Source organism: Tauraco erythrolophus, chromosome 9 (assembly GCF_009769465.1).
Source record: "Tauraco erythrolophus isolate bTauEry1 chromosome 9, bTauEry1.pri, whole genome shotgun sequence".
Classification (NCBI taxonomy): domain Eukaryota; kingdom Metazoa; phylum Chordata; class Aves; order Musophagiformes; family Musophagidae; genus Tauraco; species Tauraco erythrolophus.
The window spans coordinates 24,780,456-24,806,561 of NC_141473.1; the positions used below are offsets into that span (position 1 = coordinate 24,780,456).

The window sequence follows — 26,106 nt, forward strand, 5'->3', positions numbered from 1 at the left end:
TTAACATTTAGTCTTCTGTGGAATATTGGTGCTTACATGCAGTATTCCAGGAAAATAATTTGTGGTATTCAGGAAGAAGTTTTCTCTGATTTTAAGTGTGAGCTCATAAACAAAGACATATTTCGCTATTTACAGCTTGTTAATGTTATGTAAAATAGCATCACAAAAAGTGGTGGGTTTTTTCCCATGCTGCTTCTGCTTTAGAGATGGCAAATTAATGAAGAATTTAGGTAGTGACTGTGTATACCTTGGGGTGCATCTCAATAGAATTGAGAAGCCAAATACCACATTTCCCAAATCAGCGTTAACCACTGGGGCAGCAACAGGCTACCCTGATGTGACTTGTGACAGTGGGCGAGTAAAAGATGAAAACTCTTACCACAGATCTAGACGTCTCTTTCTCATAGCTGAGTTATGTTTTCTCATGTGTAGACAGTATGAAATCACCTGAATACACATAAGAATTGTGAATACAGATATGTGAAGAAAAGCAGTTCGTGGGAGTGCAGACTTAATCCATCATTTCAATCATTCTCCTTCAATAAAGACTTGTCTACACAGGAAAATTAATCTGAACTGAGTTAACACATTATTTTAAGCACAGCAGCTTTAACTCAGATTTGTATTTTGCCCATTTGTGGACAATCTTATGCTGGAACAGGAGTGGTTTGTTCCTGTTTAACTTTGAAAATGTGTTTAACTGAAGAGGAGCAGGGCACATGAATTATCAAACAAACATGTCAACACATGGAGCCAGCCATTAGCAATTCCATGTGAAGATGCAAAAGTAAAATTGAACCACATTGATGTAATGGTTGATTTCCTTTTCCTCACATTGTGCAATGTCAGAATTCTTCCCACGAAGACGGAATCTCACTTTTCTGGGTAAGGAAGTGGATGTGGTGCTGTCAGGTGCTAAGTTTATCTGTGTGGGTTGTAGGAAAGAGTTAGGAATTTAGCTGGGAAGTTTGAGCCAACCTCTGTAAGTCCTTGAACTAGAGGTGGAGACTGAGTGGTTCAGATTCCAGCTGTATGTAGCAATGCTACTGTTTAGATTCTCTAAATCTGGTCAGAGGCCCCCAAAAGAAAGTGAAGTCTTAAATTAGAAAGAGGGAAACTTTTTTTCACTGCTTTCATGTTGACTGCAAATTGTGTAAAAGGATCAAAAAGAAAACCTCTTTCATTGTGTTATAATTAGTAATCATTAATAAGTAATTATAACTACTTCAGTTTTTATTTGGATTCTCTCCATTCTCCTGTATTTCTTAGAAAAAAAAAAAAACCTCAGTATTTTAATATTTATCTAGACAGCAAGTGGAATTTACAAATAATCCATAAAAGAGCATAGGTGTACTCTTCAACTAAAGATATTTCAACTGACCCTGACAGGTGACCTGCAAAACTAGATGATTCAATTGCAGGTGCAAGTGTTGTGCTTCAGGAGTACCTTAAGCTGTGTCACTGTGTGAATTACCAGCTCAGGCCAGCAGCTCAGGTCATTCGGAGTTCTCTGTGACGCTCCGCTGCCTGATACAAACATGCCCAAAGATGTACATAGTCTCTGCCCTTGCACAGACATATACAGGTACTAATCCCCATTTCATTTGCTAGATAGCCTTCAACATCAACAGTGACCTATCCATGCTAAGGGCAAGCTCCAGCAAGCCAATGGAGTATGACCGCCCAGCTTTGTGCTGATGGGTGGATATGGTGGGAAGCTGTCCAGAAAGCTCCCTTTCTCTGCAGCTGATCATCTGTGTGATAGATTAGGTCACTCTGTCTATGTCTTTCCATTTTTACCACATACTGCTTTCATAGTCAAGAGTGTGTTTGTTCCAGCTGTGATGTTACGAAGTGTAACTCCATTTACACCTACAGGAATAGTCTGGCCAGAGTGTTTTTTATCATTACTGGCAAACGCACTCAATACGGAAGCACATGCATTTATTATATGTTTCAAGGTATAATGTACACTCACGTTTGTCAGCACTGCAACAGATTTAGGAATACATCTGCCTCAATTTCTGGATGAAGGCTGTCTTTCTCCTACTAAAATCTGACATCCATTTATTGTTCTGTAGCTACTCGAGTATTGTATTTCTTCTGTCTTCTTGCTGGTGCAGCCACCCGGTCTGGGGTGGATTCCATGTGTGTGATGCTCACACACATGCTGCTCTGCTGCCAGGAGCAGAGGACCTAATTTTTTGTCACATGAAAAGAAACTTGCTGGTACAGTACATTACCAAATGCTAGAGACTTATTTCATGAAATGGGAACACCGCAGGGGAATCTGGCAAGGAAGATGTGTTTATGTAACTGAATTGAGTGTTGCAACTGCCATCACTTAGTTCCCTTGGCTACAGTGAGTAAGTTGTGAGAGAAAAAACAATCCAAACAGAGATCTTCAGACACTGAGGCAGCTCTAATTACATACAAATAATTAATAAAAATTAAATGCAATATTATTAGGAAATACAAATACCATTCACTTTCTTACGTGATCATGTGTACTGAGCTCGTTGATAGGGACAGAAACACCCAGACTTTTGCACTTTTGTTTGAAGTACATATTCTTTGGGTATCTTCAGCACATTCCGATATCCCAGGGAGATTCATGACACAAGAGTACTTGCACATAATGTAAACAAGATCTGCATTAGTTGGCGCTTTTACTCAGAATCTCTTTCCAAGTCCAGATGTGTGATGTGTAAATGTTAGGAGAACAGAGTCCTTATGAAGTAGCTTTATCAAATGCAGCTAGTCTTCCAGCAAAATGGAGAAAATATAAATTAGATCTCAAGACCTTGGTCAAATCTGGTGCATAAAATTTTATGGTTATATTTAATGTTCCATATGTGCTTTGGACAAGTGCCATGTTTGTAAAGAACTGCTTCAATATTATTTTTAAAAAGTGACACTTTTAGCACAGTATCCTCTGCAAACTGTTCACTGCTTGCCATGTAAGCCAGCCAGACTCCAAATAAACTGTTTATTTTCATGGTCTAAACCTAAGATCAAAATGCCTTTTAGAGCATGGCGATTTTCAAAACATGGCATGGTAGATGTCATATGTGACTTTTCAAAACATAATTCAGAAGAGTTGATTAACTTGACTGAAAGAGGAGAGTGTATGATATAAAAATCCGACAAGAGACAAGGAATTAGGAAGATGTATACATGTCTGCTAGTGATGAATATCTGTTCTAACTTGTTGTTTATAACATAATTAGATTTTATTATATTATATGAGCACTACATTCCTCCTGGCTCTTTTAGGAAAAACAAACGTCAAACCAAGCAGATTCTACAAATTTGTGCCACTTTTCAGAGGTCTTAGCCCATTTTTTTCTTCAGTTCCCTAAATCCCTAAATAGCTGTCTTTTTAAAAAGCTTCCAATGCAGCATCTGGTGTGCTGTTATTGCCACTACTTTTGCTCTGAAAGCATAGCACTACTGTTTTAGAATGTTCCCATTCATTTGTCTGGTATTTGGCCGAAATATTTATTACTAGTATAAGAGAAAGAAGTAAATTTTCAAGAGCCCAGATCAGAAGGCAATCTGAACAAAAGAATAGCATCACTTTGACCTTACAGCTCTTTTAAAATTTTGCATAAAATGGAAGAGACACAGCGTCTTGGAAGAAATCACAGGAATTATTTGTGTTGGAAAGTGTGAGGCAAACTAAATAGATTGAGATAATTTCTGTTATATTTAAACACAAATATAATGCTACAGGCAGAGAAAAAAAAAATTATTTACACTTCTAAGCACTCAGGAGGTGTGAGAAATCTTTAATGAGGGGCTTGAGCAAGTACTTAGCTAAAAATAACCTGTCCAAAACTGAATTATTACTACAGCTACTAATTTCAGCTTCAGAATAATTTGTAGACTTACATTTGTCATGCAATAAGAAATGTATCAGGTGCGATTTCAGGTTCATTTGCAATATGCTAACATATCCCAAGCATATAGTAGTGGCTAACAAATATATAAATGTATATTAAAATGTAATGTCAATCTGTTATCTCAGTAATTAAAAAATGTTTGTGAGACAAATCCTAAAATAAATGTAGCATTTTGAAGACACAGAAGTAGAGGTTAAAATGGTAACTGTTCTGAAGTACAGCTGAGGATTAAAAAATGAGTCTGGGAGTATGTGGGGACTGTGCATATGGTAGAATCAGAGATGTTAAGATGTTAAGGTTTTTTGTATGCTTACATGCAAAATATATAGAGCATTATTACTTGAAAACTGTGACACATTTTTATGATCCTGTAGAATATACAGCTGGTGTCCCTAGGAGAGTGTCCTTGCTTAGCAGAAATTTAGAGAACTGCTTTTGTAAATAGAGCACTGTTGACATTCAAAGTTTTCGTTTATTCAAATGTAGACCAAATCTTTCATTTTTCTTCTGTGTGGACTGAGTCCAAATTTTACTTTTTAACTTAACCGTAGTAGTAATTTGTGTGAATTTACGAATAGAAGAACAATAGTACGTAGCAAATTGTACAACCACCTCAGTCATTACGCTGTAAGAAAAATGTGTTTGCATTTTAATATAACTAGTGAATGTATCCAATGATGTTTTTAAGAGAGAATAGATAATAATTCATTGCAACTACGTTAACAAGGTAAAACTACTTCATAGTAACAAAAAAGATACAACAGTACTATTTAACATGAATGGTGATGTAACCAATATATCTCAAACTATAGCTGTAGTCTTCATAACCTTCAAGTGCTTGGAAAACTTGAAAATGCCAATAAGTTGTGATATTTTAGTGGCTGTGATTCCATTGCCCTCACATTTTTTGCCCCCTAGTTACAGGTCTAGTGAATAAAAATGCTGTGAAAACTGTTGGTTTAATGAGGAATAAGTTGGAAAATGGTTGCATGTAGGAGAAGACTGAAATACGGAAGATTTCAGAGAGGGTGATCACCTTTGTTTTGTTACGAGCTATATAGGCATTTGGGAAAGTCTTATGTGTGTGTGTATATATGTGTGTGCATAAAGTTGATTTATGGGAAGGCAAATACCTGACATAAAACCGCTGTGGGTTCAGGTTCTTATCAGTATTACTGCTACGTATCCAGTGCATCTTAGAGCAACTGATCACATTGAAAGAAAGGGGTTTGCATACAGTTATCCATGTAATAATGCATTGCTAAACTATGCACTTTCAACAAACAAGTCGTTGTCATAATTATGCTATTATTTCCATAATTAAAGCATTTTATTTCGATTTTTTTTCTGTTGGAATTCATGCATATTCATACATCATTTTATAGTCTTTTTTGCAGGCAGTTGCCTATAGATAATTTGAATGTCTGCTGCCAAGGTGAAGTTCAGTGGTCAAGACATGAATGGACTTCCATGTTTTCTTCATCTTTTGTGTGCTATACTGATGCTAGCAGTCCTTTGGCCAGCAGAAGCTGGATGGAGGGGGTTTCTGAGTTTCTGAGAGAAACTGCCTGTTTGTCAAAGCATCTTGTTCAGATGCATTTGTAGTTCGTGACTGTCCTCACCTGCTGCATGGTTGTGGTTAGTTGCTTGGTTTCTTTAGCTGTTTCTTTTCCATCCTAACAGTTATCTGACTTTTCTGCATATGTCAATAAGTCCTTCTCTGTCCGCCTAGCCCTGGCATAGATTTTATCCTGCGCTTGCAGTCAGTAGCTACTATCTTACTGATAAGACGTGTCTGGAGCACTGGGTCCAGTTCTGGGCTCCCAGCAAGAGAAAGACATAAACTTACTGGAGTGGTGCCAGTGAAGGGCCACAAAGATGACTGAAGGTTTGACGCATCTGTCATATGAGGAGAGGAGACTGAGAGGCTCAAGAAGAGACAGCTCAAGGAGATCTTATCAATGTACGTAAATACCTAATGAGAGGTAGTAAATAAGATGGAGCCAGGCTCTTCACCCTTTACTGTGAAGGTGGTCAAATGCTGGAACAGATTTCTCAGAGAGGCTCTGAAGTCTCCATCCTTGGAGATACTCAAAACAAAATGGTCTTGGGCAACCTGCTCCAGCTGACCCTGCCTGAGAAGTGAGATTGGACTAGATGATGTTCAGAGACCTCCAGCCTCAACCACTCTATAATTTTTGTAATACCTCTTTAAAATATGTTGGAATTTGTGATCCCTCTTCTGATTTCGTTCCTTGACTTTTATTTCAGTCTCTGCCCTGTCTTAGCCCATCTCATGTTCAGGTTGGCTTAGAAAAGGAACAAACATAACAAAAAAACACTCATCCTCAAACACTTAATGTTCAGAAGCAAATAAATTCTGACCTTTATAGGTTTTTAAACAAATTGGTGCAAAAAATTAGCAACTTGTCCAACATGATAAATAGTGCCTTAGTCACATCTGAAATTAGAGCTCATGTTCTTCAGTCAGGACCACAGTGACCCAGCTGTGGTCAGCTTGAAATTTTGTTTTTCCGTCCAATAACCATGTTGTAAGAGAGAGCCACTAGTACAGACTAAGAACTAGGTTTTTCCTTCCATAGAGTAGCTGTAGTAGCTAAACCTGACATTATGAGGGAAAATTATCTTGAATATTTGTATCTTGAACATAGATAAATGAATCATCAAATTAGCATTGAATAGCACAACAAACTCCAATAAGAATCCTTAAGTCAACTGGGTTCATACTTCATGGAAAGGGTAAAATGTGTAATATGAAGATTAGTTAGAAAGTTAGCGTTACTGCTGAAGGTTGCAGTGAGCAATTTTATTTTCTTGCTAGAGTTAACAAGCAGTGCCAGCCTAGCACATGAAGAGAGTTACACAATGATTGCTCTTTACAGAGTTCCTAATACCATAGCCTTAGTTATAATTTTAAATGGCTGTGCATGACATCATACCAAACAAAGTATATAAACCAACTCAATTTCACTACTGAAAATGTGTTAATCTTTTAGCTGGACTAGAGGCGAGTCCTGCTGGATCCCAGGCACTTTTAGCACAGTATCTGATTATTCTCTTCATCTGAAATTGCTAGATGAGAATATCTTGTCAGTGATTTCAGGCTGATCTGAGTGGTTGCAATCATAGAAGGCCTTGTTGAAAATGATGCAATCTTTTATTTCTGTTTGTCATCCTTCAGCCAGAAAGTTAGCACTAAGAGCATCCAATGAGCAGTATTAAGGACTTCAAAAGACCCCGCACATCTTTGAATTTTTTATATGCGTATAAAACTCTTATCTTCTAGCTATTAGATTAATTTTAAGATATTTGTTTTAATTTTCATGTTCTCCTGATTCAGTGATGATTAAGGAAGAGGGCTTTTTCTTCTTCTCCCTCCTTCTGATCATGATGCATCTATTTTAGGATAGTGACAGACACATTTGTATGGAGAGGTGGTATAAGGAAGTATATCGTTCAGTAATTTGATGCTTATAATACGTGAGGAGAGACACACATATGATCTCATAGGTAGTTCAGTTCTTTAGGTAAGGATGGAACGTAGAGATACGAGTAATAGCGCTTTATCCATCATAAAATTCCAAAATGGCTCAGAGGCATATCACTGCTGCAGCTGTTGCAGACCCTGTAATGGCATTAAGCTCTGACTCAGGGTGATTTTTTTCCGTAGAAGATTCTAGCAGAAACTACAGTTCTGGTAATAACCTGAATAGGAGAATAAATAACTTGAATATTAATGAATTGTACATGATACAGGTGCTCCAGAGTGAACCCAAGCAGAACAGGAAATACATTTTTTCTCAATTTTTTTCACACTAGACTTTTTCAGACAAAATTCTCTGGTATTCTGCTAGAACCCCCTCTGAACATTACAACCTTAACCCCATATGGTATTCATACTTGTTCTGATTATTCACTTGAAGTGATTATTATTATTTTATATTTTCACCTACTGGGTGAAGGCAGTGTAGATATATGTACCAGTATCTTTAGTACTGCTAGAGCAAGGCGAAATAATATTTTAGGATATGATACAAACTCTTATTATCCTTTATGAAGAAAAGCAATTTTGGGGTCTGACACCGCTCATGGGAAAAGTAAAGAGGGAAAAAAAAACACCTTAGCGTTCCTTTATGACAATCTGCCCATCCAATTGATGCCAGCTGTGCTTTCTTCAGTCATAACCAGTGAGGGGTAGATACTTGCTCAAATACTGCTGATTCTCAAGTGTTGATTCTCAGGCTGGGGGGGGGATGTCTGTCCATTCTGTGACCACTGTTATTGATCTTCTCTGAAACATGACCAGGTGTACACTACTGTACTTGACCGAATCAAGGATTAGTTTTCTGTGCTTGTCAAACAAAAATAATATTGAAGCATTACAACCATGTAACGCATCCCCAAGTGTAGCTCAACATTTATCACCTGTAGCAGAATTTTACCAGATAGACACTTGTTTCAGAAAATATGCTGGGTGGTTGTTTTGACTTCTATTTCTCAAACTCTCATATGACCCATATTAAAGCAACTGTCTCTGGGGGAAAGAAAAGAAGAAAGGATAAAATCACATTCACCTCCTGAGCCCTGAATGCCTTTATAAATGACCATTTTTGAATAAAGACCTATGAGCTTGTGTGGCTTTTATGCAGTGAAATGTAGTAATAGTTGACCTTAAAGTAATGCCTGTCTAAATCAGACTACAATTACATAAAAGGCTGGATAGGACAATCTATAGTGTTTTGAGTAACTGTTGATAACTATTTAGTGCTGAATTGAAGAGGAACATATGTATCTTACCACTAACCACAATAACATACTGTTGGCACTAAAGGTTAGTGATCCAGCTGGAACTTTGTCCTGTAGACTTTCCATCCATCTATTTTAAATAGCAGAATAATAGTGGCCATTTGTTGAAATCATGTTTTCAACTGATCATCGGATAGTCTTCAGCAGTATCTACTTCCAATTCCTGATGTAGTTCATGATTATCATTACCGCAGCTTTGACATCACCCCTATTTGCATAGCTTGAAAGTAATCATAGTTCTTACGTGCTGTTAATTCATCACGTTAAGAACTGTGGATCTACTATTATGTATGTGTGTGCGTATATATACACATCTATTATTTTCTCACTTAAAATTGAGACAGGCAATAAAATCAGGTTTAACTTAGTTTGGGTTTGTGTAGCATACACAGGAAAGAGTGATATAAAACCAGATCATATTACTGCATGTTTATGGCTGCATTAAATACCTGGATTTGATAAAAGAAGACCCAACAAACTGTGTCATGAAGTTAGTTGGTGTGTGCATGACATCTTTGTTATAATTCAAAGGCAGCAACTGAAAATCAATTGTCTGTGCCTTAAGCCACATTTCCAGGGTCATATTTAGCGTAAACTGTCCTGGAGCTAGAAGAGTGGAAAACATGGCATGGCATAGCTCCTGCACTGTGATGGGTATTTTATGAAGGAAATACCAAAAGGAGGGCACATGATGATCTTGGTAAGTCATTCTTCATGACTTATCTTCTGACAAAAAAAAGGAGGGAGACTTCAACAAAAGACAGTATCTTTTATAGGCCCGTATTCAGAGTTGTTGGGCACAACAGGTACTGCTGAAATCAGAGGTTCTCAGTACCTACAGAATATATAAAACTAAGGTTATAGGTCTGAAAGCACAGAATTTTATAAGAAAGCTCTTTGTTAGGGATAGGGAAAGATGACAGAAGGGACATGCAGATAGGAAGGACAAATGTGCCTGCCTAAGGAAAGCTGCAGTACAAGTGTTAGTAATTATGTTATAATAAAGCAGAAGACTTTCATATCTCTATAGTGCTATGAGACAAATAATACATTAATTTTTGGTTGGTTGGTTTTTGGGTTTTTTGTTTTGTTTTAGAAAGTTTTACAAGTCTATGTTCGTTTAGGAAATCATGCATAAAAATGTCTGTTGCAGAAATACAAATCTTCAGCACCTATCTCTAAGAAAGGAGATTGTCAATGTAAAACAACTTTGATTATTTGAGTCAATATTCTACGGAATGAAGTTGAAGATACAAGTGTGCGTCACTTGCATGAAAGTCTTCCCTATATCCCCATTTGCTTATTTTACTTTGTTGTCACCCATTCCATTTAGATAACAGGGTTTAATGTTAGAGAAGACTTGTGAAATTAACTTTGTTGCCACAAACAAGACAATATGTATATGATAATATGTAGAAGAGCAAGAGAGGATACAAAGAACACAAAGTTATACCAGGATCAGAGATGAACTCATGAGTGGAATGGGTAGTACTAAATGATTATACATAAGAAAAAGGGAATTATCTGAGCGAGGTAATTGTAACCTTTAATATGTTCAAGGAAACAATGTAAATGGAAGAAAACTAACAATTCATACTTCTGAAATGTGTGAAAGGAAGGGAATGATTAAGATTGATTTTTAGAAGATTTTAGCAGTTAAAAAAGTCTTGTAAGGTATAGTGGTAGAAGTACTATTCAAGTTATAATCAAACATGATTGGTACCAGTTGGAAAGGTTCCGTCAAATGCAGGCACTAAGTGGATGGTCCTCATAGTCATTTACTATTTCTCACTCAGGTTTGCTTTTTATTTGTTTTTGTCGTTATGCACTGTGCTCTGCACTGTATTGCAAGGATCTTCCTCTGCAGGAAGAGGGCGGCGGGGGGAGGAGGGGTTAAGATTATATTGATTCATGGGCTGCACTGAACCCACGGAGTCACAGATTGTTAATCAGAGGAACAGGATGATATTCCTGAAAATGTGAATAGGGCTTGCTTGGGGCTTATTTTGGGTAAGTCAGGAAGTTTACAGTTAGTGCAATAGGAGCTACCTGCCAGTAATCTCCCAAAAAAAAAAAAAAAAAAAAAAAAAGTAAATCAAATGCAGGGTTTTCATGGTGGGTTTTGGGTTTTTTTTTTTTTTCCCAAGGGAAAATAGAGAATTAGAGAGAGCTGCACAGGGTAGTACTGTAATATGTGAGTTTAGGTTATTGTGAGATGTTTCCTCTACCAAGAAGGATGGCAGGGGAGGGATTAGCTTCCGTGTCCCTTGCATTTGCTTTCTTTTGTAATTATGGGAAATGCATTCAGTGTGCAAGGGTATCATCACTGTCCTGCTGTTTTATCATTTCTTTATGAGATAATGTTGATTTCAGCAATGAAATGCAAATTTAGTTTACAGTGCGCCTTTTCTCTGTATAAAGGTTAAAATCCATATTGTAGATAGTACTGTTAGTGGTGCTTTTGAAACAGTCTTTGTCAGCTAACTTCAGCAATACATGGTTTTAAACGCTCTTCAATTCAACTGCATGAGTTTTATGTTGGCCTACATTAATTAATTTTAACCCAACATGCATGTTGTTACCATTTTGGCTATAATTTGATCAAGTCATCATAAAACCTTGGTACTAACAGAAACCAAATTCAGATGCGTTGAGAATATTTAATATATAGTGTGCCTTCTGTGTGTTATGGCAAACCAAACGTATGATTGTTGGAGTTGAGCCATCTTAACTCTATAATCATAAAATTCTTATAACACAGGGGGCTAACAAATACTCCTGGGAATGCAGATGCTAGTGGATTCTGTGTTTGGGAGGGTATGTTTCTGTTTACTTACAAACAAATAGTTTGTATTGCTGGTGATAAAAGGGCTCAGAATTTTAAAAAGTCCTATTACAATTAGCCCCGGTGTGGATTATAGACAGCTCCATTTACTAAATGCTGGGACTCCAACAGCAATAAAATACGTGCAAGCATGGAAAAAGTTTTCAGCTAGCAAGCAAGTTCTAACACAACAGCAAGGCCAGTACTAACGGAAGTTGTCTTTTTTATTGTTATCTCTTTAATTTATCTCGCTTTCCTGTGTAAACTGCTCACTATTGTGCAAAGAGAGGGTGTGTGTTAACTTCGGTGACATTGTGTTACTCCCATTAAGTAACGCTGTACAGTTTTTTTCAGCGTGACTGTACTTAGGTGGGTTTTCCCCACAAACTGCATGAGCCAAATAATGTTTCATAACTAATAATAAATCCCATTTCTACTTTAGGTGGTACAGCAATAAATTCGCTGTCGCAGTTAGTAGAAAGATTATATAGAAAAAAAGAGTGTGAGTTTTTAATATATTTAGTATGAAAGAGTAAAAAGGTGGGGGAGAGGGTTTTATGAAATGAGATGTTCTGTTGTAGACAAGAACAGAAAATAGCTCTGAAAATGCTGAGCGGAAGTAATGAATGAATAATGTCTTAAGTTTATCAAAACTGGAAGAACTCCTGATGTGAAACGAAGCCTCCTAAGAAAATTCTGTTCTGTCGCTGTTTTGCTTTGCTGTTGTCGCATGTCACGCATGAATGAAAATGCTGCATTCTCCGGGGAGCGGTAGAGCTTCTGTGTAGGTTGTTTATTTCCTTAATCCCTCCTTCTTCGTGATTTCCAATGTCAGATATAAGATGGAAAGCCTGTAAATATAGTGATTATCATACTGATTATCACCTGCATCAGGGAACGCCCTGCCTGGCTGTTGTAACCCTAGCAGTCTCCACATGTTACAGCCGCTTAGATTTTAACCTGACTACTTTATTAGAGACATGGAGCTCAGTATGAGGTGCCCTAGGGCTGCACAGATGGGGTCTGCTTGTTTCCTGTTCTCACTGTTATTGTGAATAGATACTAAAAGGTTCTCATGGCTTTTATCTGGTTAATTTACTTTGAACTGTCCCTGGCATTCAAGGCCTGCCTCACATTTCTCACCATTTTGCAACCACCAAACTGTAGTCTCCAAATGTGTGTTTTGAGCTTTATTATCTTTTTTACTGGAAGGGCCTTAATTCTTAAAGGGAGGTAATTCTGAAAGCGCTGGTTCTTATGGGGGCTGTAGGCACAGTCCTTACTGACAGAAGCTGCTCAGGAGTTATTCTAAGGTTCAGTTGATAGGAGAGAAGAAAATTAAGATTGCTGTTGTTCTTTGGCGCGTTCAGACACCCTTACATTAGAGGTCAACTGCAGGAAAATCTATGATTGTATGCTAGCTACTATTATTCATGTAGCTGGGCAGCAGACCAGGCTAAAAGATGATGCTCTTAACAGGAAAATCTGAAGACGAGATACTTTTTAACAAATCTGCAATCATTTATCCTTTCTTGTGGAAGGGCCAGGTCTTTCAAATCACATGTGCTATGCATGGGTGCCCCAGTACAGAAAATTAAGATGAATTCTCTCCAAGTCTCTCACATAAGGAAACACTGTTTAACCGGAATAGTTTTTATTTCACAGATGTAAGAATGTACTGGTGTCCAGTTTCCTGGCCAAACAATAGTTTAACACAGATGTTAATGTCCTGCTGCATTGGGACATTAAAGAAATCCCCTTAGGACAGATCAGTGTAACTTCCGATTTCAATTGCATGACAAAACACCTGAGCTTAAAGGAGTAATTTGGCTACAGTACATGATTTTTTAGTCCATTTTCTTATTCTCTGCCCCCTTATCACTCCCTTAATTCTCTTATTTTTTGTTTTTGTTTTTGTTTTTTTTTTTCTGTATTCCAATCCTGTTTGAGGCTTTCTTGGTTGTATTACAGTTCATTGTAAGTGCATCACTTCAGAGTGGAAGCTTGCAGGCTCCTTTTTTCATATGAGCATAGGCTTTGTTAATCACATGCTGGTTTAGGAAAACGCTGCATGATAGCTTTGAACCCTACACTCCTCCTTGACAGCCAGGCTAGCAAATGTCATTGACTGTGTGATGTACTAGAAGGAATTCAATTGTAAGTAAATTGTCAAAGTGGCTAACCTTGCCCGCACCCAATTGTCAGGACCATGATTCAGTTTTTCTGTCAACATCAGCTAAGGCTAACCCGGTCAGCCTTATGTTTTTGCAGTGAAGAAGCCTGAGGAGTTGTGCTTTTCAGCTTATCACATTTTATTAACCTCAACTTACTGTTGTTATAATCAATTGTACCCACTTCAAATTCTTATATTGCCCCCAAATTGGCAGATCATACAGGTCCACAAGTATGTATTTTCCGCAGCACTAAAACCTATTGTAGGGACACTGGACTTAAATGGTTTCGTAGGTACTTATTTTTGTTTAGTTGGATCAATCACCATTTTGGCTCGAGACTTATCCCTCTATTAATATCACTTGGCAAAGATGATCTGGAAGAATGCAGGTTAAAACATAAAGACTTCAAGGGTTTTCTGCAGGATTTGTGATGTTAAGGTAGAAAGCGAGTGAGGGAAAAACATTGCTATTGTCTTCTTTCTCTTTGCTTTTATTTCAAAACAGATTTTAATTGCACCAATTAATATAAATAAGAAATGAAGACATTCTGATACCCTGATGTTTCCTCTGTTCTTTCAGGAAAAGAACGTAGTTAAATTGCCTAAAGCAGTGATTAAGACATCAGAGTATTTTAAAGTGCTCATCTGATTCCACCACAAGGGTTTGAACACATTTTGTGATCCTGTTTTTTTAATGCACTATGGATGACAAATGATTTTTTAAAATGGCTTTGATAACCTGTATCCCAGGAAGTGCCATATATAAATGGAGATTCATTACAATTTCAATTAAATATATGTCTGAAGGATTTTTGTCTGGATTTGAAGTAGTGGTTTCCTAGTCAAAGTCCTATCTCCATAAGTAACTTTCCTCGCCTGGAAAAAAAAACATACTGTACCTTCTTTATTTGAACTTGTGAAATGTGTTGACATTGTACTGTTGTTGGGCTTGAGGGAAGGAGGGGGAAGCTTTTGGTGTGACTATCAGAACTGAACAACTGTATATGGGTATATTGAGATAATCGTGTAAAAGGAAAACTGGCTGAATGAGTTTCAAAATGTGTTATTTCTTCATTATCTAGCACTTTATAATTAACTGTTCTTTTTTTATTATTTCAGGAAGCTGCCACTTTTGCTAGAGAGCAAGGCTTTGAGGTGAGTTAACCCGCAATTGCACACTAAACAGATCCTAAAGGTTTTTTTTCTTGCTGATAATGAAGTTCTTTTGGACAATGATTGATGTGCTATTATACTCTCCAAGCCTCGCAGCAGTTGCCATGGAAACTTGGCAGTCGTCATGGTTTCTTTGTTCTGCCAGCTCAGTGTTATGACGCACTCTGCTAGGTCTGCACCCAACATCGCCTACAGATGTTATTTATTGAATTTTGAAAAGCCTCTTGGGAAGCCGAGAGGTTGGGCACGGTTTCAAGCTGCCTCTGCAGATATGGGACCTGTCAGTTTGTTCAGTTAAAAAGCTCCCTCATTAGCTGCATTACACTCCATAAGGATTCACTGCTAAAGCAGTGGTGAAGCAAGACTACATAGTGAAATATAACACCGCTTAAATAACTTAAACCCTGCCATATGCGGATTATCATTATGCAAATGAATTTTAGAAAGGTTGTATATAAAATTGTTAGGTACTGATTAATGTAAACCATGCTTCTGCAAACAGCTTCTTTTAGAAGGGCTAGTGTGGAATTTGTGTTTCAAAACATATTCGAGTTGGTGTTTTCCATCTGTGCTCTGAAAATGTATGATCTACTTTCTTCAAGTAAACACTGTTGATTTTGCAGGGATTTTCAGAGCTTTTGATTTCATCTTCTTGAGCTATTAATTTGAATAGTATCTCCTATTGGCTAAATTCAGATAACTTAATCTGGAGAGCTATCAGCTATTGGTCTCTAATGCTGAATTCAAAAAGGCAGGTTTTAAATACTATAATTAATGTGACAACAGCGGTGCTAATTTTGCAGATAGTAAGTGATCTTACTGAAATCTAAATTGCAGAACTCAACACACATAAATCCTTTTACATGTTTTTTCACTGGAATAAGACCCACCTTAATTGATTTGTTTGCAGTGTAAAAGAATAGATAGGAGTTTGACTGTTCAACTCCCATTTTGCATAAATAATAGAAGCCGCGCAATTCAAACCTCATCGCTTTAAGAACGTGCCACTTTTGTATGTGGATGGTTGCATATTAAAAAAGAGAGAAAGACTGACAGCTTTTGTTCTACAATTTAGATTTCTTTAGAACCATACACCAGCAGGTACATCAATGCCATCAGTGTTTTAGATATTAAAACTGTGGGCTGTCCCATTTCATTTTATGTTTCCCAAATTCATGTGGCTGCTTTGTAGAAATCAAGACTTTTTATCACTGTCAATTTTCATTTGTATAATCTGTATTGCTAGCATAAAAATAGACTTTGAGTTTATTCTATCGAATGAATTTCACAGATGCCTCCAAATATAATATGAAGCATAACAAATTATTGGTACCCTCTGGTAGCTAGACAATAAAAAAGGAAAAGAAAGGAAGTAGTGTATTAAGTCTCCCCATTCTATATTTTTATTATCCCCTTGAGCTAAAGGCTTTGAATGTGCCTGGTTTAAATTCAGTTCTAGTGACAAACTGCTTTTGCTGGTGTCTGCTAACTACCATCGTATTAACCTTTCCATTAGTACTTGCTTAGAGATTTTAGCACAGTTCCTTCTGAACATCCTAAATCTGCCACATTTGATTACAGCGTATCAGTAAAGTGCACAATGATTATGATCTTATCTCTTATTACCCCCTTGCTTGGCAACAACTCACATGTCAAATTTACTGACAGATACATGTAAAACTTGATAAGTGTCCACGGTCTTGTTTTCCCATTGTGCTGTGGAGACAAAAAAAAAATCACACTACTAATAAAGTGTTAGGAAAATCTTAAAGAGCTTCAATTAGCCTTTCAATTAAACACAAGAAGAATTTCCAGCAACTCTCAAAAGCTTGTAAAATTGATTCTGTGATGTGTATTGAGAATAGAAAAATGGTGAAACATAGAAAAGTAAAGGAAAAGACTTGAATCACCAGGGCAAAAATCAAGAAGGTATTTATCATAGAAGTGATGAAAAGTTGCTGGTAGCTGAATTTGAATTGCAGCCTGGAAATAATTTTATTTTTTAACAAAAATAATCAGGAATCTTTTAGCATAGAGAATCAGTTATGGCTAGCTTTTTTTCCCCTTTTCTACCTCCCTGTAATTTCAATAGTTTATGTGGACTAAATGCATCTTTTAAACATGGATTCAGTTAAGTACAATCTGAAACAATTTTTGAAAAAAAAAAAGTACAATCAAGTTAACTCAAGGAAAAAATGCACCTTTCCTGAAGAAATAAAATCTTGTCATAGGCAATTCCATGACACAAATCTGGTTTTCTCCTTTGTAACAGAAACCACGTTCAAAGGAATTTTTATTTTTATGCTTCACCTTACCAAGAGTTAGTTTTCCATTTTACTTTGCTGAAATACAAGGTATTTTTGTAAAATCAATCACGATATTTGAAGACCATTATTTCCTTCGTTTTATCTCCTGACCAACACTTATCTGTAATAATCAAAAGTAGAACATTACTTCTGATGCAGTCTCTTCCTGGAGTGCATCAGTGTTTTCTTTTTTGTGAATTTTGTGTTCCATGATATTTTAAAACTGTTAAATAAATAGTAAATTCACTGTCTGTGAAGACAGTGCTTCACCCTAATTTTATGTTGCAGTTATCTCAGTAATCCATTGTAATAGTCACAATTTTTATCCCAGGGAAGCTCTTGGACTTGGCTCCCCTTGAAGTGGTAGAATGGTTGTCAGTATATTTTAACTGGACGTTTATAATATGTTTCAAATAACAAAATTGCCAGGACAAAGGTTTATGAAGTTTTATTTTTACAAAATGGTAACTTACTGTTTGTTCTGTGTAGGAATCAGGAAAACATAATCCTACTTTGACATAAAATTTAGGGTCAATTCTGTCTGTCAACCCAAGAAGTGAAGTGAATGAAACAGTAAGCATCTAAGGGGTTAGTAGCAGCTGCTATGCAAAATTATTTTTTCTGTTAGAGGCAGAGGTCTCCTCTTAAGTCTGTATTGGTTGGGAACCAAATTAGACAGTTTTGGTATCCTGAACCAAATTTAGGTCTTCAGGTTAATGAGGTTCACTGCACAGGCCCACTGTTTTCAATGGATTTATGCCTGTTTAGGTCAGGGATATGGTAGTCCTAGCTATTGTGTATCTGTTTAGAGGCAAAGATCAGAAGATGTAGTTTGACTGGCAGTTTTAATTGTATGCAGCTTTTCACATACCTCTCTCTCATCCTGGGATATCTGATATACTTTGTTTACATGCATATATTAAGCTTACTTGCTGGAGTGAATGCCACATGCAAGGGTTTTCAGGTGCAGTATCAATAGGCAAATCATGCTTTTGTGAGATTTGTATGTCAGCTTTGTTAAATCAAATTCAAGTGTATAACTGGATATGTGTGAATATCCTGAGAATTTGGCACGTGTTATAGAGGCTTTAGGACCACAAACCAGTACAGTCCTACCATTCAGCCACGTCTGTAGATACAGGATGTATAAGAAAGTCTCGATAAGCGTGCAAGTATGAGTCATTGCAAAACAAATATTATTCATTACAGCTATTTGAAAACATTATGTATATTCTGAACAGAAATAGGAGATGACAACGTTTCATGATGTTTGCCTGACAATGAAATGAAGGGCACAGTACCTCTGCAGTCTTGAGCTGTAAATATTCTCCTATTATAAAATGTCACACCTGTACCTTCAAAATACAACATAATGGTAAGGCAGGAATACAGTGTGGAAAAGTTAAAGCCTTCTCAGCACTGAGGTTGCAGTTCTTCCACTGTCTAAGCTCTATTTTATTCTTTTCCTTTGAAGAATTCTAGTATAGAAAGTGATTTTAACTGAAAATGGCCAAGTTAATTCTCATAGAAGATGCTATTTGGTTACTTTTGAAGTCTGCATAATAAGACACAAATCTCCAAACCTCTCTGTTTTGAAATTTCTATTTTTAAAAAATTGCCTTCTTTCCCCTAAATACTTTCCTTCTACTTTTACATGCTTATTATATATTTAATTCTTCCTGAAAACATATGTGCTTTTTGCTTTCTTTCACTATCTCCTTTATTTCATCCTTTACCATCATTCTTCACTAATCTGTTTCTTCAGGGTCCTCTTTCCCTCATACAAGTTCATCTTTATTCTTCCTTACACTGACAAAATCATCTCTTCATCATGCCATTTTCTCCTATTATAACTTCTTAATTTTCCTTTTAAAATTTAAAGTGCATGTAAATACATTGCACAAATATCTTCAAGCTCTTTGATTTCTGTGCCTGCTTTGCTTCACTGCAAATGTGCTTAATAAAGTCACAAGTAGCCACCTCCTACTTAGCAAAAGCTAAACACCTCTCTCCTGTTTCTTTTGATCTCCATGATGCTTTATAGCATTTTCTAGTTCATGGATCTCTTAATTATCAAGGCCTGAAATAGTTCAGAATTTAGGTGAACCTTCAGAAGCCTACATATTACCAAGCTGAAGGGCTGTAATTCTCCATCCATCCATCCATCCATCCATCCATCCATCCATCCATCCATCCATGAGACTTGAGATGCTTCCGTGGGTCCTGAGGGAACTGGTGGATGAAGTTGCTAAGCCACTATCCATCGTCTCTGAGAAGTTGTGGCAGTCTCGTGAAGTTCCCATCAGCTGGGAAAAGGGGAAACATAGCCTCTCTTTTTAAAAAGGGAAAAAAAGAAGACCCAGGGAACTACAGGCCAGTCAGTCTCACCTCTGTACCCAGGAAGATCATGGAACAGATCCTCCTGGAAACTATGCTAGGGTACATGGAAAAAAAGGAGATGATTGGTGACAGCCAGCATGGCTTCACTAAGGGCAAATCATGCCTGACAAATTTGGTGGCCTCCTATGATGAGGTCACAGCATTGATGGATAGGGGAAGAGCAACTGACATCGTCTACCTGGACTTATCCAAAGCATTTGATACTGTCCCACATGACATCCTTGTCTCTAAACTGGAAAGACATGGATTTGATGGATGGACCACTCGGTGGATAAGGAATTTGCTGGATGGTCGCACTCAAAGAGTTGTGGTCAATGGTTCAGTGTCCAAGTGGAGGCCAGTGATGAGTGGCGCACCTCAGAGGTCAGTACTGGGGCCAGTGCTGTTTAACATCTTTGTTGACGACGTGGACAGTGGGATCGAGTGCACCCTCAGTAAGTTTGCTGACAACATCAAGTTGTGTGGTATGGTCAACACGCTGGAGGGAAGGGATGCCATCCAGAGGGACCTTATCAGGCTTGTGGACCTCATGAAGTTCAAGACCAAGTGCAAGGACCTGCACCTGGATAGGGGGAATCGCAAATACAAGTACAGGCTGAGTGTAGAATGGATTGACAACAGTCCTGAGGAGAAGGACTTGGGGGTGTTGGTTAATGAGAAGCTCAACATGAGCCAGCAATGTGCGCAGGTAGCCCAGAAAGCCAACCATATCCTGGGCTGCATCAAAGCAGCATGGCCAGCAGGTCGAGGGAGGTGATTCTGCCCCTCTACTCTGCTCTAGTGAGACCCCACCGGCAGTACTGCATTCAGCTCTGGGAACCCCAACAGAAGGACATGGAGCTGTTGGAACAAATCCAGAGGCGGGCCACAAAGATGATCTGAGGGCTGGAGCACCTCTCCTATGAAGACAGGCTGAGAGAGTTGGGGCTGTTCAGCCTGGAGAAGAGAAGGCTCTGGGGAGACCTAGCAGCCTTCAGTACTTAAAGGGGCCTACAAGAAAGCTGGAGAGGGACTTTTTACAAGGGCATATAGTGATAGAACAAGGGGCAATGGCTTTAAACTGAAAGAGAGTAGACTTCAGTTAGATCTAAGGAAGAAATTCTTCACTATGAGTGTGGTGAGGCAGTGGAACAGTTTGCCCAGAGAAGTTGTAGATGCCTCATCCCTGGAAGTGTTCAAGGCCAGGCTGGATGAGGCTTTGAGCAACCTGGTGTTCCTGCCCATGATAGGAGAGTTGGAACTAGATCATCTTTAAGATCCCTTTGCTTAAGGGACCCAAACCATGCTATGATTGATGTTGAAAAAAAAAAATAAAGAAAAACATGTAAATGGTGACAAGAAATATGTTTTATGTATCCCAAAGTTAATTTGTAGGGCACACCAACTTGAGATAAATCTGAGAATAAAGCTTCCTACATAGCATTATGAAAGGATTTGATGCTTATACAAATAACAGGAATACCTATATTTAGATTAGATTGAAAACTAAGTAAATTAGAAATTGAAATCCTTGTGTTTCAGATTATAGGGCAACTATGAGAATAGGAAGGATAATATTCTAATGAAAAGTTGTGCTATTAAGAGATTCTTGCATCAAAATAAACATTTCAAACTTGTTGCTGTCAAAGACATTGGATGGATGGATGAAAGGTTTGGTTCAGTATGCCGGTTTCTCTGTTCCTAGCTACGTGGACTATGTCGTACAGACAAAGTCCCTTTAAAGCAAAGATTCCTGAAATTTTTGCAGCTTAGCCTTACTTCAGAAAGTCAGGGATGTTCTGTGTCCCACTGAGTGTAGCTTTCACCCTTTGCTTCCCTGCATCTCAATTATGCAACCAGCTGGTGAGCACAGAGCACATTCACCTGGGCTCCACACCCTCTAAGGTGCTGCAGTGCACAGTCAGTTTACTTTTGGAGATGATTGTGTAGGAAAGTTAAAGTAACAGTATTTGTAATCCTGCTTAAATCAGAGGGATTATAGTACTATAAAACTTGGGTAAATTGGATGAAAATCAGGCTCAGAGTTTATCCAAAGTATTCTCCTTCCAATTTTATTTTTAATTTTATGATAGGTAAAGTTAGAATCCAGTCAGCGGCAAAGAAACCCACTAATTGCTCATTAGGAAATGCTCTGTAATTCCTTTGTTAGCTTAGCAGTTTTGCAGCAATTAGAATAGCTGAACTATCATTATCGAGATTAAAAACAATGGTCTCATAGTACTACATAAGCCCTTAGGAGAATGAAGTATTCCTCCTTTTAAAAATCTTCCTCTACTGACAATAAAGTCTATTTTATACCTATCCGTAAGAAAATAAATCTTTGATCTGCTAATAAAGTTCTAATCTCTTACCACTCTAACATGCTGGTAACAAGAATTTTCTTTCTCTCTGCTAATAGACTGAAGACATTAAAGAGATAGCCCGGAAGACACAAGCCCTGCCAAAGGTGAACACTAAGAGGCAACGAATCGTAGTCTTTACCCAGGGGAAGGATGACACTGTAATGGCTACAGGTATATTTTTCAAATCTCTGTTGTCTCTCACAGTAAATATTCTAGTTAATCAATTACAAGTTGTGGTTTTACAAATTATAACTGTTACATGGTAGTTGGAGCGTTTGCCTTTTGATGTTAGTCCATGTTTCTCATCTGTTATGCTTTTAATTGTTTTAAGATTCTGAGTTTGAGAACTTAGTATTTCACAGGAATGCCTGAGAATATAGTTCTGAACATCTTAATTTCTTTTTTTTATAACATAGATCTAAAATATTGATCCAGTTGGTTTTACTCAGATTTTTATGACTTGAGATTTTATCTGTGTAGCCATCTTTGCTGCAAACAAGAACACACTATGCCTGCTGAGAACAGCTGTGTGACAGTATAGCATATTTAAACATTTGTGAAGAGGAGGAAGTGAAATCCAGTACTAAGTGAATTACCAGGCTTTTTTGCTTTGAGCAGAAAGTCTCACTTCTAGCTTTTCTCAGCCGTCTGCTCTTCTGTTCTCAAAGGAGTACGTGGGAAAAAGGTGTTCTAGCAGGGATACAAGTAGTTTGTGCTGTCTGAATTGATGATGTACAACGCACAGATTTAAGCATTATAAACATGACTGCCTACCTTTTGACAGTCTCTTTAATTCTGTCCACCTATGCTTCTAGACTAAATAAAGCTATTAAAAACATGTGCTGTGGTAAGCCATTTTAGTCGTTCATTCCTTCACAAGGTAAGTTATTAGTCAGGGCTGGATTCCTCCTTTGGAAATCAAGTGAAGTTGAGGAAGCTTTGCACCTGAGGGACCGGTGCTTACTCATGTGATTGCCTCAAAATCAGAATTGGCTTCAGACTGTGGCTGCAGGGCTAGGCACTTAGTAGGTATGTCACTGCTATACAGATCGTTCTTAGCAGCAGTTTGAATGATTTCTCCAGTAGTTTGCTTCTTCCCTGATTTTGTTAGCTACAGACTGGTTTAAAGGAAATAGAAAGCAGTCATTGAGAGTTGGGTTTGTGCATCTTACTGAATAATGATGGAAGTGTTGCTTCCAGAAAGTTACTGCATTTCATGAAAGGCCCATATGGAGGCACTCCACTTGAGTATTGTGCAGGTAGCTGAAAAATAACAGTATAAAAATGTTTTTATACATGAGCTAGTAATAACGGTAGTAAACCTAAATCTTATATGTAACCCTCCTGTGCTCTTATTTAATTTTCACTGTGTACTTATTTTATTCTTCAAACTGGAGCTGTTAACAAATCCATTAATCCCTTCTTTGATATTTTTACAACTGGGAGCTTATTTGAGGACTGACACTTGCTAATCTTAGCTGTTTGTTCGCTATGAAATGAACTTAAATTAGAGAATGCACGTTATATGCATGATAAATGCAAGATGGATAGAGAGTATATGCAATGGTGTCAGCTACAAAACAAACATGATAAATGTTAAGGCAGTTTTGAGCCGTGGGATAAGCTATTCAGTGCACAAGCATAGCTGAATCTCTTTGCTATGTTGTTATTCATGGCAGCCAAATAAATGTCAATAATAAAAGAGAATTAAAGATTTTCATTTCCCAGAGGCAGTCCTCTAATACAGCTTGATCTTTCATTTCATTTGTAATTCGTTCTCATGTCAGGATGCAATCATTTGCCAGGCTCTGTGTGTCATGTTAAGTCATTTAATAATGATTAAGAACATAAAAATGTTTGGCCTGTGGGGCAATTCTCAAAAGAGATACCAATTTGTTATTGTTTGCCCCTTTTTCCTTTCTTTGGTGTGGATCATCTTTTTCCCACCTCCTCACATTAAAATAATAATGAAAGAAGGAAAATGTGTCCCTTAATTTAGCATATGATGATAGCACAGAGTGGCATAGAGTACTGCTAACACACTTATTTCAAGACTAATTAGGTTGAGTTGTGCTTAGAAACCTGCAGTGGAAAGTATAAAAACTTTCCGAATGATCTTTGGAAGAATTACTGTATTTAGGAGTAGTTACCAATATAAAATTAATTTCCTTTTTCTAATGCACAGAAGAGGAGTACATTTTTTAGAAAAAGCAGACTGTGTGTAGTTGTTTATCCTGCCTTTCTGGAGAAACAATATAGTCTCAGAAAGTTTATGCCTAAAATAAAATTTTATTTGCAAAGTCAGCTATCGATTTGGATATCCTCGTTGGTACCTTCTGCTTTATATTTTGTCCAGGTTAATAATAATAGCAACATCATGTTTATCAGTTGGAAGACGTTTCTGTCAGTAGTGACTCAACCGGAGGGGATCAGTATCCAGGCAAAGGACTGTACTCTTTCTTCCCTTCTACTATTGGCTTTAACCATCCTTCTTCAGCTGTTGGGCAGATCACATATTCCAATGATCTTAGTTTATGTCTGAAAGAGCGCAGGATGGAGCTGGAGCTTACAGGTGTGAGAACAAAGGATTCCAATGTGAATTTGGCCTTTGTGGGTTTTCTACCTTTTGTTCCTCCTCCCTTTCCCATTTTCCCCATGGAAAGGTCTCTGCCCTCTGGCAGCAGTGTGGAGCAGCGTTACTGTGAGTCATGAGAGTAGAACTGAATGGCTTGGATCAGGCTGCAGTCTGTGAAGAGACACAGCCGGGTGGCCATCCCCCCACTTCTTTCCCTTCCCCCTGCCCACACATGGCAAGATGAGAGGCAACACTGAGGCTGTAAGAGCATCCTCAACAGAGCTCTGTTTCCTATGTCAAAGCCTCTGCATACTGTCCAGGACAAGGCAGCCGTGGTGCTGGGTTACAAGAGTTATGAAAGGAGGAGTGCACCTCTTCGATGAGTTATGTGTAGGTGGAATGGGGGATCAGATAATGGAAATAATCAGAGGATACACTTTGATACAGCTCTGGTTGGAAGGAGAGGAAATAAGATTGATAAAAGGAGTTGCCAGCTCATTTGTGAAAGGGCACAGAATTGTATGTGCAATTCCTCTTCTTTTGATTTTTTGTTTGTTTGTTTGTTTTTTGTGGGATGAAGAAGGCCAGATACAGCTAATCATTTACATGTGGAGAGGACTATGGCAACAGTTGTTGATTCCTGGACGTTCCAGAGAATGGAAGTATCAACAGGTATTTGAGTAGAGTGTAGGGCAGAAAGGCACAATTTGTTACCAAAAGGAAAGAAATATGTTGACCAAAAAGTTCTGAGAATATAGCTCTCACAGTCAAGGGAGAGAGCTTAGACTGAGACAACTAAAACGTCTACTTTCTCCAAAAATCTGGGCCAGCTATACGGCGAAGATGTTTAGTCATCTTACGAATTGCTGCAGTTTACACAACATTGTATGCCCACCAAAAACACTGGTGGCTCACCTCAGACCACAAGCTGTAGGCACTCGGGCACATATCAACAAGCAGCTTAGGAGTCTGTGCAACTGGAGCAGATCATGAAAACGATGAGAAGCCATAACTGCATCAGCAATCCCAATCTAAGCCATTCCCATTTGTCAGTCCACTTTCTTTGGCTGTCTGAATTATTTGTCTTTTCAGAGGAAAAATTTCTCTCTCTTTATCATGGATCGCATTGGGTCTTTCTACTGTCTGTTCATATCTCCTCCATCACAGTACGTCAGCCCCAAGGCCCCATTTCTCTTCCCTTCCTTCCTGTTCTCTGTCAGGAGGAATAATTGCAAGGAAGAGGCAAGCTCAAATTCAAGCTGAGTGTGATCAGTATGGTTTTTAGGGAAGGGAAGGAAAGGAGTGTTTAGGATTGGCATATAGGAGCTGTGGCAGAAGAAATGTTGACTAAATTAACTGTCAGCTTCTAATAAGACTCCACAGAGCATATGCAAATGATCGTTGTCTGAAGTTTTCCTCTTTGTGTCATAGAATCATAGAATGGTTTGGGTTGGAAGGGACCTTTAAAGGTAATTGAGTCCAACCCTTCTGCGATGAACAGGGACATCTTCAACTCGATCAAGTTGCTCAAATCCTCATCCAGCCTGACCTTGAATGTTTCCAAGGATGGGGCATCGACCA

General features: G+C 37.9%; 1 protein-coding gene across 1 annotated transcript in view; it reads left to right on the forward strand.

The window, feature by feature from the left end:
* The window catches only part of ADK (adenosine kinase), a 301,153-nt gene that overhangs the window by 234,536 nt on the left and 40,511 nt on the right, over positions 1–26,106 (forward strand). Inside the window, exons 8-9 of the mRNA XM_086616842.1 lie at positions 14,849–14,884; positions 22,007–22,121. Coding sequence (XP_086472968.1) covers positions 14,849–14,884; positions 22,007–22,121 — 151 coding nt within the window. The remainder of the gene's footprint in view (positions 1–14,848; positions 14,885–22,006; positions 22,122–26,106) is intronic.